The sequence below is a fragment of the Eptesicus fuscus genome, chromosome 5, assembly GCF_027574615.1.
Source record: "Eptesicus fuscus isolate TK198812 chromosome 5, DD_ASM_mEF_20220401, whole genome shotgun sequence".
Taxonomy (NCBI): Eukaryota; Metazoa; Chordata; class Mammalia; order Chiroptera; family Vespertilionidae; genus Eptesicus; species Eptesicus fuscus.
The window spans coordinates 11,385,688-11,405,991 of NC_072477.1; the positions used below are offsets into that span (position 1 = coordinate 11,385,688).

At 39.7% G+C, this 20,304-nt stretch overlaps 1 protein-coding gene across 6 annotated transcripts in view; it reads left to right on the forward strand.

Moving 5' to 3' along the window:
- Window positions 1-3,833: 3,833 nt before the first annotated feature.
- The window catches only part of EML5 (EMAP like 5), a 107,273-nt gene continuing 90,802 nt past the window's right edge, over window positions 3,834-20,304 (forward strand). For all 6 annotated transcript variants that reach the window (XM_008148408.3, XM_054715844.1, XM_054715841.1 and 3 more), the window contains exons 1-4: window positions 3,834-4,030; window positions 10,834-10,993; window positions 17,450-17,548; window positions 19,603-19,671. In XM_008148408.3, coding sequence (XP_008146630.2) covers window positions 3,834-4,030; window positions 10,834-10,993; window positions 17,450-17,548; window positions 19,603-19,671 — 525 coding nt within the window. The remainder of the gene's footprint in view (window positions 4,031-10,833; window positions 10,994-17,449; window positions 17,549-19,602; window positions 19,672-20,304) is intronic.

A 20,304-nucleotide genomic window follows, 5' to 3' on the forward strand; every position in this document is an offset into this window, starting at 1 on the left:
CAATTTATTATTTGTTCCAGCCAAAACCAGGTGTTAGGTCCCTGAACTCCCTCTTAAAGCAGATATGTTGGCAAGCTTGCAGTTAATTATAAATCCTTTTTCTGTCCTTTGAGGTATAAATCTACCGCCCCTAACTGTTTCTTCAAGGACTTGAGAGCTGTCTCTTTGAAACACTCTCTCACTCTCTCTCCCTGTATCTGCATAAATAATTTCCCAAGATTCAATATGATAATTGCTAAGTGGAGGATAAGGGTCTAACTTCAGTGGCTGCTTTGCTCCAACTTGCACCGCTGCCTCCTGTGGTAAAGATAGAAGTTTATTTCTTTCCTGATAAGTTCCAATGAACAAACACAGGTGTCCTGGTCACAGGGACTGATGCCCCTGAACACCAGCAGTGCCTTTCCCTTCCCACACCCAGCCTTGAAAAGGTCTCCAACCCTTTGTTTCAGGGAAGTTGAGTTCAGCTTACTCTGGACCCTCTTCCCTATTGCAAAATAGTATCCTATATAATAAAAGCCTAATATGCTAAGTGTCCGGTCGACCAGTCGGTCGTTCAACCAATCAAAGTGTAATATGCTAATAATATGCTAAGGCTGCTCAACCGCTCGCTATGATGTGCACTGACCACCAGGGGGAAGATGCTCCAACTGGTAGGTTAGCTTGCTGCTGGGGTCCAGCCTATTTGGACTGAGCGAGACGAGCTGGACTTGCCCTGGAGCCCTCCCGTGGTTCCTCCCCAGCTGGCCAGCATCCCGCATCCATCCCCAGCCCCGATCATGCACTGGTGGGGTCCTTCAGCCTGGCCTGTGCCCTCTCGCAATCTGGGACCCCTCGGGAGATGTTGGAGAGCCAATTTTAGCCCGAACCCGCAGGCCAGGCCGAGGGACCCACTGGTGCATGAATTCGTGCACCAGGCCTCTAGTTACTGAATAAAATATGTCCTTTGTTTTAACTAACGTCCAGCTTAGCCTTTGATAATATTATGTTGCATTACCTGCTCAACTCAATATTCTCAGTTGCTGTAGAAACGAATTTTACATGTTGATCACAATTTGGTAGCATGTCTACTCCAGAAAAAAGAACATAAATCGCTGCCATGTTGGATCTCTGTTAGGAGACAATGCTACACAGGTCTTCCCTGTTTCTGCACGTCTTCTTTGTGGAGGCACGGACTGCCTTTGTTCCTATCTTTTCTAGGATGTTGGAGGATAAAGGTAGCATCTTCTTCTGGATCAAAGGGAGGTTTGCTCATGGTCCAGTATAATAAAGAAGATGTCTCCCTTCAGGGCCCTCAGGTCCAGCTTCCCGCCCATTATAAAAGATGTGGGTTCCCTGACCGTGGTTGAGATTCCTCGCCTGTAACGCAACTCATTGTATTTATTCTTCACCATCCTACATCTCATAAAAATGACATGTAACCAGAAATTAATGTACCACAAATGTATAGCAACAAAATATGTCATCTTTTCTAAGTACACTGCTTAAATTTAAATAATCAACAACTTTTTCTTTTTCTCATCAGGGACTTGCAAGGAACTCATTAGTGAGTTAGCAAACATTCTTATTAAAAAAACAAAAAACAAACATAGGTGCACCCTGGTCTTATGGCTTCAGAGCCACTTGTTGGGCCTGGGTTTGTTTTCTTTCCAGCAGGTGCCAGAAACCCAATCTACATTCCTCATTCCTTTCTGCTAAGATTCTTGTTACCCCTAACCGAAGACAAGCTGCCGAGCGGGCACATTTCCCCCAATCTTGCTCAGTACTCTCTTCTAATTCTTGGCTGTTCCTGAAAATTAGGACAAGGGCCCTCTTCATTACAAGAGTTTTATAGCTACTCACTCTGGGAATTGCAAAAATAATAAACTTGAGGATGTCTGAAAGCTTGGAAATTTTATGAAGTTCATACAATTACTTTTTCCTGCATCATACCTCCTCACTACCCTGTTAGATGCTAACGGTGAACTACACTGCATTGGATTTCTATTTTCAGCCTTCCTAGCAGAGTTCGCCAAATCTGCTCATTTCTTTAAGTTTGCTTTGCATGACATTTATGTAGATTCCTTCCTCTGAGATGGCCCTTCTCCTCTGCAATTGGTAATTTGCATCTTTGAGGAAGTAGAGGCTGTGTAACATCCATTCCAAGGTATGGGTACCATATAGGAATCATCACCTTTAAGCAGTCACTTTTCAAAAAATTCTCACCTGAGGGCATTTTTATTGATGAGAGAGAGAGAGAGAGAGAGAGAGAGAGAGAGAGAGAGAGAGAGATTAAATATGTAAAATAAATATCCATTGGTTGCCTCCCAATGGAGATGGAACCTGGAACCTGACTGGGAATCAAACCTGCAACATTTTGATGCTGCTCCAAACAATGGACAGAGCATAAGCAGTCACTGACTTGAAAGGATTGTTCCTTCTAGCTTATGTCAGATTTCCAAGTTTTAGTATTTCCCAGGGAAACCAAAAACAGTGATTTTTTAGACACGGGAGGATTCATATTTGTATTTTATTAATATTTCTTGTTGTAAACCTCATGGCTATCATTCTGCACTTAAAACCTCTTAAAGGATGGATTTCAAATTTTTTTATTTTTTTTTTTTGCAGGTATTGGTTAACCTTGGCCATATTTCCATGGGAAAGGGGTCACTTAGAAAACTGAGTACCAGGGGAACTGACATAGCCAGGAATCCATTGCCGCCAGGACTTTTGTTCGTGGGCGTTCCTCCAGGATCACAATATCCAAGCCATTACTAAAATGCAAGAAGTATCAAGTACTGGTGTTCAAAACAGAAATACTTAAAAATCCAGGTACCATTGCTATGTGTTAACAAATCGGATCTGGCGTGTTATTTTACGACCTAAATTCCTTCAGCTTTGAGGTCACCTACACAAATGAGAAAATGTACAGTTAGGAAGTCAGGTTTTATCCCCACTCAAGGTCTGGTGGAGTGAGCAGTATGAAACAGCAAGAAACACACACACACACACAACACACACAAGGAAAAAAAAAAAAAAGGGGTTAGCATCCTGGTGCTGCCTCTCCCGGCACAAATGCAGTCCTGGCCTGGTACCCGGGCCTTGCGATGCAGGCAGGCGCTTCCCGGGCGAGTCCTCCCGGCGGCAGGGACGGGGTCGCCAAGGGTCCCCGGGGCCTGGGCGTCCCCGCGGGGGCTCAGCTCCCCGTGCGCGGGCGGGACACGGTCCGGGCTCCGGGGTCGCTCGCCACGCCGCCGGGGAGGGAGTCCCGACGCCGGGTGAGCGCGACGGCGCAGGAGCGGCGACCCCCAGACGTTCCCCAGGCTCCCCGCTGGGAGGGGCGGGGCGAGCGCGCGGCGGCGGCGGCGGCGGGGGGCGGGGCCGCGCGAGGCCCGGCTTCTGGGCTCGGGGGCGCGCGGCGCGGGCCCGCGGGGCAGCGGGACTAGGCGGCGGCGGCGGCGGCGGGGCGCGGACGCCGCAGGTGGCTCGGGCCGGGCGCCGGGAGCGCGGGCGGCGGCTGGGGCGTGGAGGCGGGCGGCGGCCCTCGCTCGGCTGCGTCTCCGCCGGGGCGCTGCGGGCTGAGACCAGCGAGCCGAGGCGGGGAAGGGCGCGCGGCACCCCCTGGACGGCCCTCGGCATGTTCCGCGAGGCGAGGGTGGCCCTCCCGCCCGTGGGCTGAGGCGGCGGCGGCGGCGGCCCGGAGCAGCGACATGCACCTGCCGCGCGCGGCTTAGAGGACGCGGCCGGCGGCGAGTCCCCGCCGCCAGCCGGGGGGCTCCCTTCGCCCGGCCGCCGCCGCCGCCGCCGCCTCCCGCCGCCGCGGGCCCGAGCTGGAGCGGCGGAGGGGGCGCCCCGACATGGCGGCCCGGAGCGCCCCGAGCTGCCACCTGCGGCTCGAGTGGGTGTACGGCTACCGGGGCCACCAGTGCCGCAACAACCTCTTCTACACGGCGGCCAAGGAGATCGTGTACTTCGTGGCGGGCGTCGGCGTGGTGTACAGCCCGCGGGAGCACCGGCAGAAGTTCTACCGCGGCCACAGCGACGACATCATCAGGTACCGGCGCGGGGGCGGGAGGGGGCGCCGCCGTCCCCGCCGGGAGCCCTTGGCGGGGTTTGCACTTGGCCGACCTCCCGGGTGCGGTGACCTCCCGGGTGCAGCCGGGAGCATCGCCGCGGAGACAGCCCGCAGGCGTCTCGCCCCGAGGCCACCCCGTTCTCCTGCAAACGCCTCTCCCCATCCTCGGGCGCCGGTCTCCCTCGGGGCGGGGCGGTGACACCCAGTCCGCGGGTCACCGGGCGCTCGGCGCTCGGTATCCTCCTCCCCCCACATTCATGAAACTGCAAAAAGGTTATGTTAGGGAGCAATGGACTCCTTTACATCCCGCCCGAGATTTCTGATTCAACGAATTCTTAAAGCGCCGGTGGGAAGTCCTTCATAGGGAACGGATGGAAACCCGGGACCGCCAGCTGGAGGCTGGTCCCGGGCGCGCGCCCCGGTGGACTCCCGGCGGGCGCTCACCTCTGGGCCGCAGGAGCGAGTTCAGGTTTCCCCGGCTGCTGTGAGCTGCAGGCAGAGAAGAAACCCCCTGCGACCTCCAGGCAGTTCTTTCGAGATTGACATTTGCACCCCCAAAGGCAGTTTGGGAGTAGGTTGCATCTGAAAGAAGCTTCCGTTTCCCAATTCCCTTGTTTTCTCTTCTTTAAAGTACCCCTAAAAATAAGTTTACTTTTGTATTTTTGGCTTACATTACATTTTTTTTGTTTGTTTGTTTTGCATTTTAATTCTCCTTTGGGTGAATTAGTTGTTGACAGTTCTTTAGTGAATGGTGTATTTGAAATGTAAGTTTCAGTCGGTGTCTCAACAGAAACTTTTGTGGCAAAGTTGAAAGCTGCAGAAATTGTGCTAAGGCCATTGATGACTGCCTCAAGCACAGCATACGACGTGTCAACTCTTTTGAGAATGTGTTTGTGTGCTGCTTCTGGGTATTTAATAGAAACTCTATGATTGGATTTGGTTACCCCACGGGATTTAAATCGGGCATTTCAAATCCAGTATCTGGGTTTGGTGTCTTACAGGCAAGAAACATAAATTCCATAAACGGCAAAGTTCTTTTCTTTTGTGTGCACGTCCATGATCTGTAAGAGGGAAAAGGAGTCTGGGACAAGCACAAGGTAGTAGGGTAAGATGGAGTAAAGGTACGGAGAGCAAAAATTGAGATTGTGGAATAGGGAATGAGGGGTTGTTTTGGGGTTCATTTGTGTGTTTGTTGTTATTAATCCCAAGAGTAGACTTCACGCCAGTTCTCTTTTTCATGATCCTTGACAGTTTCTTTCTTTTCCATGTGTTAGGTCACCCCCAGTACAGGGGATAGGTAATAACTTTACCTAGTTCCATGGTCAGCAAACTGTGGCTCGTGAGCCACATGCGGCTCTTTGGCCCCTTGAGGTGTGGCTCTTCCACAAAATACCACGGCCTGGGCCAGTCTATTTTGAAGAAGTGGCATTAGAAGAAGTTTAAGTTTAAAAAGTTTGGCTCTCAAAAGAAATTTCAATCGCTGTACTGTTGATATTTGGCTCTGTCGACTAATGAGTTTGCCGACCACTGGTCTAGTTGAAGCAGCCATCCTCCAGGTACTCAGTTTATTAGGCTGAATTCAGTAGGTGAGGGAGGTGTGAAGGATTTTGAGGTCTTCTCAGAGTGTACCTCTATTGTGTGTACTCTTTGGTATTTGAAAGCAGGGTGGTATGAGGGTCTTTGAAATCTAGATATGATTTATTTGATGGGGCACTATGTTTTTGTGCATCCAGTAGTAAGTAGAAGTTATGTCATATGTCACACTGCTTGAATTTTTATAATTGTGTTTCAGTAAACTCTAAGGAAGGTAATGCTTTTACTTTCCTTTCATATTGGTAGGTAGGTAGGTAGGTAGATCTATCGATAGATGTAGTTGCACAACCAATTGTCTCACAATATTGCAAAATGGCAAGTTACTTTTATATAGAAAAAAGATTTATCCTTAAAAAAGATTTATCCCAATTTATAACACTAAAAAGGTTTCCTGAAAAAATCGCAATGGGATAGTAAAATCAGAGTCATATTGCATCTTGAAATTGGTGGCACAAATTTAATACAGTACTAAGAATATAGATTAGGAATCAGTGGAAGGGCTCTGGAAATTTCATCTCGAACAATGACAGATCATTATTGTTTGTGAAATAGATCAGGCAAATGTTCAGACTTTTTCATTTTCTTTCAGTTCAGTGTTTGAAATATAAATATAGACAGTACTTAAATAATTTTCAACTATTTCATAGCTAAAAATGTAATATTCATACATGTGATGCACAGTGGAAAACAGTGTTGTTGATATGTTAGCCTTAGTAATAAAAAGTTTACTGTTTTTTATCATCTATTTTGTTTCCATATTTGCTTGAAATTTAGGTAAAACTTACTGGTCGAATCTGACTTAGTCTGGGGCTAAGCGGAATGAGCAGGTTATTTTCTTCATGTCCTGAAACTGTAAGTGCTATATTGCTTGTAAAGAATGAACCAAAACCAGTTTATCATTTACTTACCAGTTTTTCTGTCATTTTACTACATCTAATATCGCAAATGATGGTGCCATATGACATCATTTTGTCCATGTTGCTTGTTGTTTTACTTCTTTTTACCATGTATCTCTATACTTCTCTAGTAATTTATCCTTTATTGTATTTATGTCAATACTGATTTATACAGAAATTAGTTTCACTGTCAGAAATAATACAGGAATTTTAGGGTCACTTTTTCTTATTTTTACAAGTTGGGGGCAAAAGTAGGGTTACAGTTGTTCATATGGAAAATAATACAATCCTATATAATAAAGAGCTAATATGCTAATTAGACCGACCAGCAGAACAACCGTCCGGACGACCTTCCGGACGAAGCTGGGGCTGCAAGGGCCGAGCCCCTTGCATGAATTTTGTGCATCGGGCCTCTAGTAATTAATAAAAATACAAGAATAAACTTCGTGTTTGCATACTCACAGCCATAAACCTACTTTTGCCCCATCCCATATTGTAATCACAAGACTCTCCAGGAGACTGTATGCTCAGGTGATCAGGCGAAGGGGGAAGGGGAGCAGAAAGATGTCTTCCAAAAGACGAAACTGGCCTTCAAGATCTGTCCCCGCAGCTTCTAGTTTACTTGGTTATTTTAAAAAAATGACACATTGCTGGCAGTTGTAGATCCGTGTTCTTAAACGTGTGGTCCTCAGACCAGTAGCCTCAGCATCACTTGGGAGCATCTTAGATATGGAGATCTCCAATCCCACCCAACCTACCGAATTAGATTCTGAATTTTAACACGCTCAGCTGATTGTAAACATACTGTAGTTTGAAGTTTGACGAGCACCCTCTATCTAGATCAGTGGTTTTCCAAGTGTGGCCCTCGAACCAGCAACATTGGCATCACCTGGCAACTTGTTAGAAATACAAATTCTCAGAGTTCACCCCAGGCCTAATCAGAAACTCTGGATATGGGGCCCAGCAGTTAATCCATGTTAATCATCTCCAGGTGATAAAGATGTATTGTAAAGTTTGAAAAACCACTGCTTCTAGATTCCTGATTCTCAACCCTGGCTGCATATTAGAGTCGCTTGGAGAGTTAAAATAACTCAAACATAAGAAAACCACCAATGGCTGAGTCTCATCCCTGGAAATTTGATTTAATTTGTTTAGGGTGGGTCTCAGGTATAATTTGCTTATTATTAGACACGGGAGTCTGATATGCAGCCAGGGTTGAAAACCACTACTCTAGATATAGTAATAACCTGTGTTTAGCTGGAGGGCTAGGAAGTCAGCCTCAAAAAACTCGGGGCCAAATTCATTCATTACTGTTATGCATTATATAACAATGTAGATAATCTGCTAAGTGTTGAAACCACTTTAAAATTTTGGGCCTCTTGCTTTAAGTTCTCCCTTGCTGGACATCCCGGTTTGGAATTTATTACCAAGTAAAGCAATCTTAACTCTGGTTTTCTCTTGCTGGATGTGCTCAGTATCATCAGGGGCTGGAAACACTAAAACACAGATGTCTTGCATCATCAATCCAGAAAAATGCTCACCAAATGGGAACCTGGAAGTTTCACTTAACAGGCAAAATTATACGTGCATCCTGGATGGTATCAAGTAAAGTGTAGCCCAGTGCTCAGGTGATGATTTCAACAGTATTATGGAACAGGTGCAGTGGGTTTGGATGAGCGATTTGGACCGTGGAAAGTCCAGGATTGTCCATTAATAAGTTTCCATTTTGGAGCCAGAATCTGCAGTCAGAAATAGACCAAATATCAAACACATTAACATCTGATAGGGCATATAAGTGCCTATGAGAAGGACAGATCATTTCCACCCTATGAAATTCTAAAGTGGATGTATTTTTTCATGGACCGTTGAAATAACACCCTAAGTTTATGTCCAGTCAGGACATGGTAACTGAGATACTGTGTTTTGTAGGACTTGAGACCACGTGCTGCCACCAGCCACGCACGGAGCAGCCACTAATAGCTGACTAGCTTCTCTTTATGCCAGCAGGTGTCTTCCATCCTGTCTTCAATATGGGTCAATATTCTGAGACACATAGGTTTGTTAGGGATTACCTCTAACCAGGGTAAACAAGCTGCTTTGGTTACAGTGGTATCTATTCTACTTATAGGGCGGCATGTGGCATCACCCTATTGGCTAAAGACAGCAAGAACGAGTACAAAAGCCTTAAGAGCTCCTGGATCGTAGCGACAGCATAACCCTCTGTGGGCCAATGTAACTTAAAGGTGGATTCGATTGTTAAAAAATATAGTGCTCACCTCATGACTCTGGCATGCATATCCATCTCAACACTAAACAATTCTTTGGTGCTGATTGACTGCTAGAATGAGGGGGTGGGTATGGGACTGAAGATGGACATCACACTCTGGATCTAGCTATTTTGGAGGCCATAGGCAGGCTTGATTCATCGTTACACCACAAAATACTTATTTTTTTTCCTTCTGGGTTAGGCAGTTTGTCACAGCTGGATTGGCAAGCAAGAGGTTGTGATTGTAGGTGGTGTCAATTCAGATTTCACTCTAAAGACTACCATGTTCTTCACAGTCAGGGTGAGAATACATGATTTTACTTTAATCCAGAGGCTGGGGAATACAGGGATAAGGCAAAGAGATGGGTTGGATGTGAGGTAAGAATTCTGGATTGCATCATTGCCAAGGTGTGGATGGTTCAACCTCTTGCCTTTCATAGTGTCCATATTTTGCATTTCAACCAGCAATGTTTTGCATTCCTGTTGTTCCATCCACATTCTTCTCAGCATTTAGCGTTGTCAGTGTTTCAGATTTTGGCCCTTCAAATAGGTAATGTAGTAGAATCTCATTGTTTCGCAGTGTATTTCCCTGATGACGTGATGTGGAGTGTCTTTTCATATACTTATTTGCCATCTGTATATCTTCTTTGGTGAGGTGTCCATTAGGGTCTTTGGCCTAATTTTGAGTTTTAATTGTTGAGTTTTAATAGTCCTTTATTATTGTTGAGTTTTAACAGTCCTTTATCAGATGTGTCTTTTGTAAAATTTTGTCCCAGTCTGTGGTTTGTCTTCTAATGCTCTTGACATTGTCTTTCACAGAGCAGAAATTTTTTATTTTAATGAAGTGCGGATTAAAAAAATATATGGACAATAAAATGGCAATAAACACATATCGATCAACAGTTGAATCTAAAAAACAAAATAAATGAACAAGTAGAACAGAAACAGTCTCATGGATACAGAGAACATTTTGGTGGTTGCCAGATGTTAGCAGTGGGTTTAATCAGATTTAGGAAGTTCTCTTTCTAAAATTCTTAGGTTGTTGTATTTTTATCATAAAAGGGGTTGGATTTTTGTCAAATGTGTTTTCTATATCTATTTCTATGTATGGGGTTTTGTTGTTCTTTATTAATATGATATGTTGGTTGACTTCAATATGTTGAACTAAGTTTTATTTCCACTTACCTTCTCTTTCAATATTCATTTAGTATGTTTTGACTTGTTGACTACCATCCCCAGCCATCCAGATGTTCAAACCAGAAACCCTAGAGTCATCATAGACCGTCTCCTTTTCCTTTCTCCCTATATCCAGTCAGCTGATTCTGTTTTAATACCCTCCTAACTTTTCCCTCTTTCATACATCCTCCACCCTGATGCCATTTATTTTTTCCTCTCAAAGGTGAATCTCATCATCTAAATCTACTTGTAGAAAAATTTATCAAGGAGAAATTTATATTTATTCCCTGTCTTCTGCAGATGTATATAAATCATTACCAATGGTTAGGTCTTTGTCTTGTACTTAAAGATTCATAGATTATTTTCTATGAATTATGGGTGACTTTTTGTTTTGTAAAATGTGATTTGTACTTTAATATTAATGTTATTGTAGGAGTGCTACTAATACTATTTTTGGCACTAAAGATATGGTCTAACTTTATCCAATAAAGGAGTAAAATGGGAAAGAGGGCTTAAAAATAGATGCATACCAACGGAGAGAATGGAATGTGGTAGGGTTGCTACTGATTTGTTGCTGTGGTTCAGTTGATCCTTGTGAACATTCTGTTTTTGGAGAAGTTTACACACACTGTATCATATCACAGGGATTAGGAGGTCTGTCATTAACTGTTTATCACATGTATTATTGAAGTAGTAACTCTTAGCCTGGATTTTTATAGAGGTTATTTATTTAAATCTAATTATTTTAAATAGATAAGTAAAGTCTAATTTTCACATTGATATGTTATGTATACCAAATATTATAAAATCTCTATAACCAATTTTAAGTCTTCTACTTGTTTGTTTTGCAGCCTTGCATTGCATCCTGAACGAGTATTGGTAGCAACAGGACAAGTTGGGAAAGAGCCTTATATCTGTGTTTGGGATTCATACACGGTACAGACCATATCAGTTCTGAAGGATGTTCATACACATGGTATAGCTTGTTTAGCATTCGACTTAGATGGCCAGGTATGTGATAATTTTTTCTTCTTTTTGTAACTGTGTTAAGAATGTGTACTATAAGAAATTATTATAAATCTATGAATATTAAACCGGAAAGCATGATGAAAAGTATTTGTTCAAGGGTAGAAGTGGATAGGTAGGATGAGTGGTTGGTATAGATGAGAACAGTGAGGTTTTTTAATTTTCTCAAGAACTTTTCAATTAAATTAATTACTATCATGAAAGCTAAAGAGATTCTGATGCAGTGGAATATTACCTGGTTGGTCTAGAAAATTTTACACATAATTCTTTTCCAGGTTGTGTATATTAATAAGACAAATGGAAGACATCTTAGGAAAATTAAGTTTAAGTAGAGTTGTATACATTTTAATTTTTAGTTATTATAAGGTTTTCTATTAAAATTACATTTTTTATTGAAAATAACAAGGCAGTTCCTATATGAACTGTTTTTAGACAAAAATCAAAGTTAAAAACAAAGGATATAATTAAAATTTCACTTACTTTACTAATCAGTTCCCAAATTATTATTTACTTCTAGACAATGACTTTTTAAAAAATTAAACAAGTCAACAGCTTTTTGGTGGTGTTTTCATGGAACTTGTTTTACCTAAAACATATTTAAGAAGTGGTAAAAAGTTGGATTTTGCAGGTGTGCAAAACTTTTATAGTCTTTAAAATTTTTATGTTAAAATTAGAGTTTAAAAATTATTTTAACCTTTAGAAAAAATTTTAGTTACCTGCTTTTTAATTCATAAAATTAATTTCATATGTCTAGATTTAATAGGAACAGATTACATTGTGAGCTCTTCCCTTGAAAATGATATCCAGTAGATGTTTTATTTATAACTCTGAGGAATAGCTTCTTTGAGTAGCATAGATACATATGACTTTCTGATAAGAGTTTGTTAAGAGATCTATAAAGACTTAACTGGAACCTCTCATTTGGGGAAAAATGTGCTTCTAGGTTTAATATCACAGTGTAGCAGTGATCGTCAGTTACAGAACCTCAATTTGTGTGCCATTTTTATTATTTTTCAATTCCCTTAATGTGCTCATATCAGAATTTATTTTATTTTTTAAAAGGAAGAGAATAATACTCTTTACCTACTTTACAGGAGATGATATTTTATGAAATAAACCTACAAAGTTGTTTTTAAAAATAATTTACTAAAGGTGTTATGAAATGCAAGATGTTTTAACTGTGTGTCTGTATGCTTTAAATATAGACATTTTCTTCTTAATTTTAAAATTGCCTTTTCTAAATGTAATATATTGCATTGCTGAGGAATTTCTCTTACATGTGTAAGGAGAAGTTATGCCCACCACTTTTCTTAGTTGAAACCTTTAATTTCACTTATTTTAAGCAAGTTAAAAGAAATGTCTTGGTTACATGTATTTTATTACCACAGATATTCATGAGAACATGTTACTTAAAATTTAAGCTTATAAAAAACATAATAGCTAAAAGTTATTGAGCACATACTAAGTGTAAGGCATTGTCTACATTATCTCATTTAATCCTCACAACCCTATGAAATAGAGACCGTTATTATCTCTATTTTACAGATAAAGAAACTGAGACTTAGAGAGGTTAAATAACTTGCCCCAGGTTACACAGCTAGTAAATGGAACCAGAGCTGGAACCCAGGTCAGTCACACTCCAAAGCTCGTGTTTTTAACCGCAATCCTCGACTGCCTCCCAAAAAGGAACTTCGGAGGTGCTTACTTGTATTTCAAACGGAATTTATCCATCTTAAGTACAGTTAAATCCTGTAAGGAACTGCTTCCGGTTAAAGATTAAGTTAAGAAGAAAATATCTGAAATGATGTTAATGAGAAAACGCTTTAGTTAAAAAATATATTTTAGTACATATCTCTCCACTCTTATCTATAAACTATGAGATACCCACTAGGAAATACTGTATAATGTTTGCATTTTCTACTATAACTGAAACTGTAAATGACCAATTAAGATTTATCCAATGAATGAGTTTCCCTGTTGGTAGCAGTGCTGGATGTTCTTTTCCTAGAGAGGTTCTTCTGAATGGAGTATCTATGCCAACCCTGAAGTCTCCCTTATGGAGAATAATTAGGGCCTTAAAAGGCTAATTATATAAAGCCACATCAAACAGGGACTAAAATTTTATTGTTAATGGGGGAGGAGCAAGAGGAAGGGAAATTTAGGAATTTATCTTGAAAATGTAATCATAATTTAAAATAATAAAAGCACATTTCTCATATTTAATAAAACCTGTTATAGTTACAACTTTGCTAATTTATAGAATGAACCAAGAATAAAGGATTAATGTTTTTAACCTAATTTGTGAACTATATGCTGGTACAAAATAAAATGCTTTGGCTTACCACTGACTTTGGGCACATAATTATGATGAGGGTCATTTTTACAAAAATATTAGGGGTTTCACTGTTGTTTGTTTCCCCCAAGGGCCTTCAAATAACCTCCTGATATCTAAACATATCTCAAGTGCCTATTGCATTTTTAAAAATTGTCTTGTATTGCTCTTCCAGATCCTAACATCTAATGGCTTTCTGTATGATTTGACCAATATTTACTTCCTGAAGTCCTGTATCTTTTTCAAAATTAGTGATTTTTACTTTGTAACATTGTAACAGTTAGATCTTATGTAATGAACCCTGAGATGACAAGGATCCCCACACTAGGATCTTTTAAGTTTAATTGCCCATTATTTGAAAGTATTTCACAATTGCAGGAACACATGGGATGCGTCTAGCTGTGGCTATGGGAATATTTTTCTTATTTGAGTATTTAGTATGCCAGAACTTTTTACTAAAAACTTCCATGAGTTTTAAAGCTTTTAGCCAGTTGTGGCTTGCTTTGTGTGTGTGATGAGCTGAGCCAGAGAGAAAAGGCAATGGTAGAAAGGACAGAGCCCCTCTGGTATTCACTTTATAGTTGTCTTGTGACATTTTAATTTCTACATAGTTTGCTGTAGCAAGAGGTGAATATCTTTGTTTTAGCTAGATATTTGTTGATACCTTCTTGTTTTCAAATATTAAAGATTCACCTAAGGATTTTTTTTTTCATTGATTTTTAGAGAGAATAGAAGGGGGGAGGGAGAGAGAGAGAGAGAGAGAGAGAAACAGATCAATGTGTGTGAGACACATCTATTGGTTGCCTCCTAAATGTGCCCCAACCAGGGCCAGGGATTGAACCTGCAACCCTTTGGTGCAAGGGCTGATGCTCTATCCACTGAGCAACACCGGCCAGCCAGGACTATTCTTTGTCTTTTTACGTGAACCATTCATTCTACCCATTTGGGGGTTTAAATAGTAACTATACTTTGCAGAAACGGTTTCTAACACGGTGCTAGATGACATTTCTCATTTGGACAAGAAGAGGAAATAGGTTCTTAAAGCTAATTATGCTTATGGTAAACTGATGATGATGATGATAGCAAACACTTATATAACATTAACTATATTCCAGGCACTCTTTTAACTCCTTTATATACAGGGTGGGGCAAAAGTAGGTTTACAGTTGTTCATATGGAAAATAATACAATAATAAATAATAATACAAGAATAAACTGTGTTTCACATACTTACAACTGTAAACTTACTTCTGTCTCACCCTGTGGGTACATATGTTAATTGTCATATTAACCCTATAAGGTACTTTTATTATCCCCACTTAATAGGTAAGGAAACTAAGGTACAGAGAGGCTTAAGAACTGTCCAAAGTCATCCAGTTAGTGAGAGATGGGGCCGGTGTTCCAATCTAGGCAGTCAGCTACCAGAATCCATGCTCTAAACCAGAGATTGGTGAACTTTCTGTAACAAGTCAGATAGTAAATAGTTTAAGCTTTGTGGGCCATGTGGTCTCAGTGACAACGACTCCGCTCTGCCCTGTAGTGTGAACGCAGTCATAGACAGCTGGTAAAAGAGTGTGCGTGGCTGTGTCCCAACTTTATTTACAAAAACCAGGGTGCAGGTGGAGTTTGGCCTGAGAATTGTACTTTGCAACTCCCGCTTCTAAATCAGTGCTTTTCAAAGTATGTGTTGTGGGTCGGTCCTTGTGATTTCTTCTTTAACCCTTCATTTACTAAGAAGTGTATGTATTGTTAATTTACAAATATTTGAAGGATTTTCTGTATAAACTTCATACTGTTCTGATTTCTGTTCTTGTCAGAAACTAATAACTTAGTTTTCTTACCTATTAAGTGGAGATAATAAAAGTACCACATAGGACAGTGATGGGCAACCTTTTGAGCTTGGTGTGTCAGACTTCGCCAAAAAAAAATGAGCATAACTCGGGTAGTGTGTCACTTTGAGGAAAAAACATTATTTCGCGATATTTATAGTTTAAATAACATAAATATATAATTGTTATATATAATTGTATTTAATAAACCTCAGCGGCCGCATGTCATCAGAAATGGCTATGCGCGTCAGTGCTGACACGCGTGTCATGGGTTCGCCATCACTGACATAGGATCCTTCATGCTTGTTCTGATTTCTGTTTCTGAAAATACAGAAAACATACTCGGTATTTTCATTTTTAGAAATTTGTTCAGGCTTATTTTGTGATCTTAATGAAGTATCATGTGCATTTGGGAAGGGTAGGGGAAAATGTCCTCTGTTTCCTTTCCTTCTGTTTATTGTACTGTTGTTCTCATTCATTTTATTTCTACATGTTTTGTACACCCCATAATAACTTGTTATTTTTGCCTAGAATAGTTAGTTTTAAAGGCAAATTAAAAACAAGAAAAATCATATTTATGCATTTACCATTTGGGTGCTCTTCATGCATATGTGTAAATAAGTCTTGAGTGACTGACCCTTTGTGATCTTTGGGATTTTTTTTGCCTAGCTTCTTAGTAATTGTTTTTTCTTCCTCAGAATTTGTTCTTTGCTTGGCCTCAGGATTTTACCCTGTGCATGAAATATTGGTGTTCTCAAGGGGACTTATAAATAGATTTTATGGAGCTCTTTCTCTGTTCTGCAAATTCTAGCCATCTTGGCTTCTCTGAACTCTAGGCTGTCTTCTCAAATCAGCAAGACTGCTGGGCTCTGTTTGTATTCCACCTGTCTGGGCTATAGTCTGGGAATTGCCTTCTAGATAAAGGCTGGGGCAATTTCACGACTCACCTTGTTTGTTTTCCCCCCTTTCAGGATTCACAACTCTTCACTTCCTATTATGAATGTCTGAAAACATTTGTTTCATGTATTTTGTACAGTTTTCGGGTTGTTTATAGCAGCGGATCAAGTTCAGACCCTGATACTCATTCGTGGCCAGAAGTTCATCTTTCATGTTTCTTAACCTCTCTCCTACTTTCCATCTCACTGTCTCCTCTTTTCAATTCTCTCTTTACTTCCCTCTAATCGCCTATTTAACTCTTCCAATGAGTTTTGAATTTTATTTATTTTTTCATATCTAGAAATTCCCTTTGCTTCTTCAAATCTGCCTGGATACTTTTTATAGTCTCCTATTCTTTGTTCATATGAAGATATTTTTAAGTCTTACACTTATTTTATATAATCTGATAAATCCAATGTCTGATGTTTTGCAGGACTGATTTTGCTGTTTGTCGTGACTTTCTGATTCTCACTCATGTCTCTTATGTCTGTGATTATTGGGAACAGGTTTATTTTTTATTTTATTGATTGCTATCTTTACAAATACTTTGAGGGGTGGGTGTTTTAGTCCTCCACATAGGATTTATATCTGCCTATGCAACATTGTTGAAAAATGCTTGAAGATTCTGCAGTCCTTAGGACCACTCCGAATGAAAATTTCCACTCGAAGGATTTATGATTAATGTGGATTTAGGCCTTACAGCCATATGAAGGCTGCTTGTGGCTACAGATTTTCAGGGTAGTTTTTCTCCCTTCATGCATTGCCACCCCTCCTTAAAATAGGATAGTCTCTTGTTTTCCCTTACTCTGAGGAGTTTGCTGCTTTAGTTAGAGGTTTGCAAATCAAATCCCTACCTTAGGCATGTCCTAAACTTTATTTCCTATTCCTGTTCAGCATACAGAACAAAATCGGGCTTACCAGGACTTAGCTAACACCTTTAAAGTGGATGGATGTAGGAGCTCTTACTATTCAAGATTCCCATAGGAAACAACTTTGTTTTTGCTCTCAGATTTCTTAATGTTCGACAGCTCAGTAGTGCACTTAAAAGATGTTTTTACATTTTATCTAACATTTTTAGTTTTTGACAGGAGAGATGCTTAGGGTATTTTGGCAATCCTACTGTTAGACATGGAAATCATTCTTCTGTTTCTTGATGTAAAGAATCACACATGTGTACAAATATTAACAAGATGAAATATATCCAGCCTTTCTCTATAAGGTCTATAAAATATAACTGTTTTGATGTTTATAATACCCACGAGTAGAATTTGCCATTTATAATTTGGTTCCTTTTTTATTCGTTTGCCTGCATATTCCCTTCGGGACTTCTTGGAAATATTTCAGCGCTTGGTTTCAGTTGGACTCGATTCAAAAAATGCAGTTTGTGTTTGGGATTGGAAAAGGGGAAAAATGTTATCTATGGCTCCTGGTCACACAGATAGAGTAAGTATTCCCTTTCTGGTTTCTAATGGGTACTGGGAAACGGCCAGAGGGTGTCAGGGGATTTTATGTTTCTGTCTTTTGTTATTGACCAATAGTTCATATCTAATTAAAAATTTAAAGTACAATTGTGATTAGAATGCATATGTATTGTAGACTCAATAGGTATAGTGCTAGCACAAAACTTTTAACCTAGTTGCTTCAGCAAAAATTATGAATTTTATGACACTAAAACCTCAATTTAAAAATTGAATGGTTCAGGCCTAGAGTCTGTTTAGTTTGGTTTACCACTGATTTGTTACATATATTTCATAGTTAAGGTGAAAATGATATTTCGTGTCAATTTAAAATTATGTATTAGAATTAGGGTTTTTAGAGACCTAACATTTTTTATTTATGAAATTTGTTAAAGATATATTATTCTAAGATGTTTAAAATTAACATAAAATATATGTTGTCAGCTTTTGAATTAAATATTATACTACTTTTATAAACACACACCAGAATTTTATCATAAACTCTTCAAAATGTCTGAGTCTTTTGTGTGTAATAAAATTTTTACCTAAACCAGCTCAGGAGGGATAGTCATTGATTCTATTTCGGGGGAATCTATGAATCTGTAAAAGTGTATAGAAACATTTGTGTGATTTGCGTTTTGGAAAAAAAAACACCTTGGTTTTTAGCAGATTCTCAAAGGGGCCTGTTACACACACACAAACACAATTTAGATTATTAAAATGTTAAGTATAGCTTATTAAACAATTTTGTATTCTGACTTAGTACAAAGCATTTCACACATTACTACTTTGGATTTAGTAAATAGACTGATTACTATGAAAAAATGATACTGTCATTGGAACTTTTAAAACTATTTTTGTGGTTAGTATTTTAAAGTTGCATCAGTATGTTTTTCATGTAACCTGTTTTTTGGTGAGTTGTTAACCATTAACTTATAAGATGTATTCTTTCTTCATTATCACTGAAGGCTATCACTTAGTATATTTTTAGAGGTAGTGAGCATTTTACATCATTATGCTGACAGGTGTCAAAGAAATACGGTGAAGACTACCAGACAGCAGAATTCTTTTCTGCTATGAAATTGTTTTTCAAATATTAGTTTTTCTTTTATTTATTATTAAAGTACATGTTTCTAATGCATATTTTATTTCATCTGGGGTTTGTTCCCGCTGGCCGGGCAAGATATAGCTTTTGTTCCTTATTTGCTTTTGTAACAAAAATGGTTTGTGTGTATTTAGAATTTATGGAATCTTAGAAAGGAACAAAGCCTGGGGAGTCTCCAAAATTTAAGTGCATAAGTTAATTTTGTTTGACCGATAAACAATAAAAATAAAAATAGCATTTGTACTATGAAATAAATGTTTGATTCTTTATGAAAGTAGTTCTGCATGATAGAAAGCTATAAAAATGTTCTCCCTTTCCAGCTGTATGTGTTAAGTGTGTGTTCCATTCAGATTTTTCTTTTGTAGAAATACCTATGCCCTAGTTGTATTGAACCATTCTTGTTATTTATGGGCCTATATTTTAAAAAAAGAATTAAAAAGAATTGTTTTCATTCTACTACTTCATAAGTTCATGTAGTTGTTTCACAAGTTCATAGAAACTAAGAAGTAGTTTTGTGTTTTTTAAAATAAAGAACAGCTCATCTTTTAAAAAAATACATTTCTATTGATTTCAGAGAGGAAGGGAGAGGAAGAGAGAGATAGAAACATCAACGATGAGAGAAAAATCATTATCAGCTGCCTCCTGCATGTCCCATACTGGGGACTGAGCCCACATCCCAGTCATGTGCCCTGACCAGGAATCAAACCGTGACCTGGTTCATAGCCACGCTGGCTGGGCAAGATATAGCTTTTGTTCCTTATCATTTATGTACTTACTTTATTTCTCATAAGATTTTTATTATTATTCTGATTATTATTTGTTGAGGAATATGACTTTATGATAGGTAGAGTTTGGGGGTTATTTGGTTTTTTGGACAGCGTTGTTAAATGATTCTGAAATTAAGTATTTTAACCATAAATCTGATTTGTTTACAGATATTTGATATTTCTTGGGATTTGTACCAGCCAAATAAACTTGTCAGCTGTGGTGTAAAACATATCAAGGTACTAGAAGGGTCTTATTTTATAACAGTCACTAGAGGCCTGGTGCACAAATTTGTGCACTGGTGGGGTACCAGCCAGCCCACCCCGATGGGGGCCATTGGAGAGGCCGGCTGGGGCCGGGGCGGGGGGGGGTGGGGAGGGAGGGGCGGGGAACCTCAGGGCCACGGGTGTTCTGATCGTTCCACCGTTTGGTTGATTTGCATATCACCCTTTTATTATTTAGGATGTTAACTTATTCTCTGCCACTGAGTACATTTCACACTTTTTACAATTTAGGATAGTTTTAGGATTCTGACAGTACTTATTTTTAAATGTCAACATTTTTAATATTTTAATGTTCAATCTAACAAATATTGTGTAGTTATTGTGTGAGGAACCTATGTGAGGGACATAGATATGAATAGAGAATTAATAAAACACTTCCCATAAAGGAATTTAGAGTCTAATGAAATAGGTTTTGCACTGTTTATCTTGTTGCTTCATGTTTCACTTAGAAAGTAAAATGTGAGAATAGAAAATCAAGTAAACTGAGTTTTCATTCACAAAGTTAAAACATTGTGGTAGAAGCATCATGGATAGAATTGGCTTTGCCACCTACTAGCTGTTGACCTGGGATGAGTCATTAACCTCTGA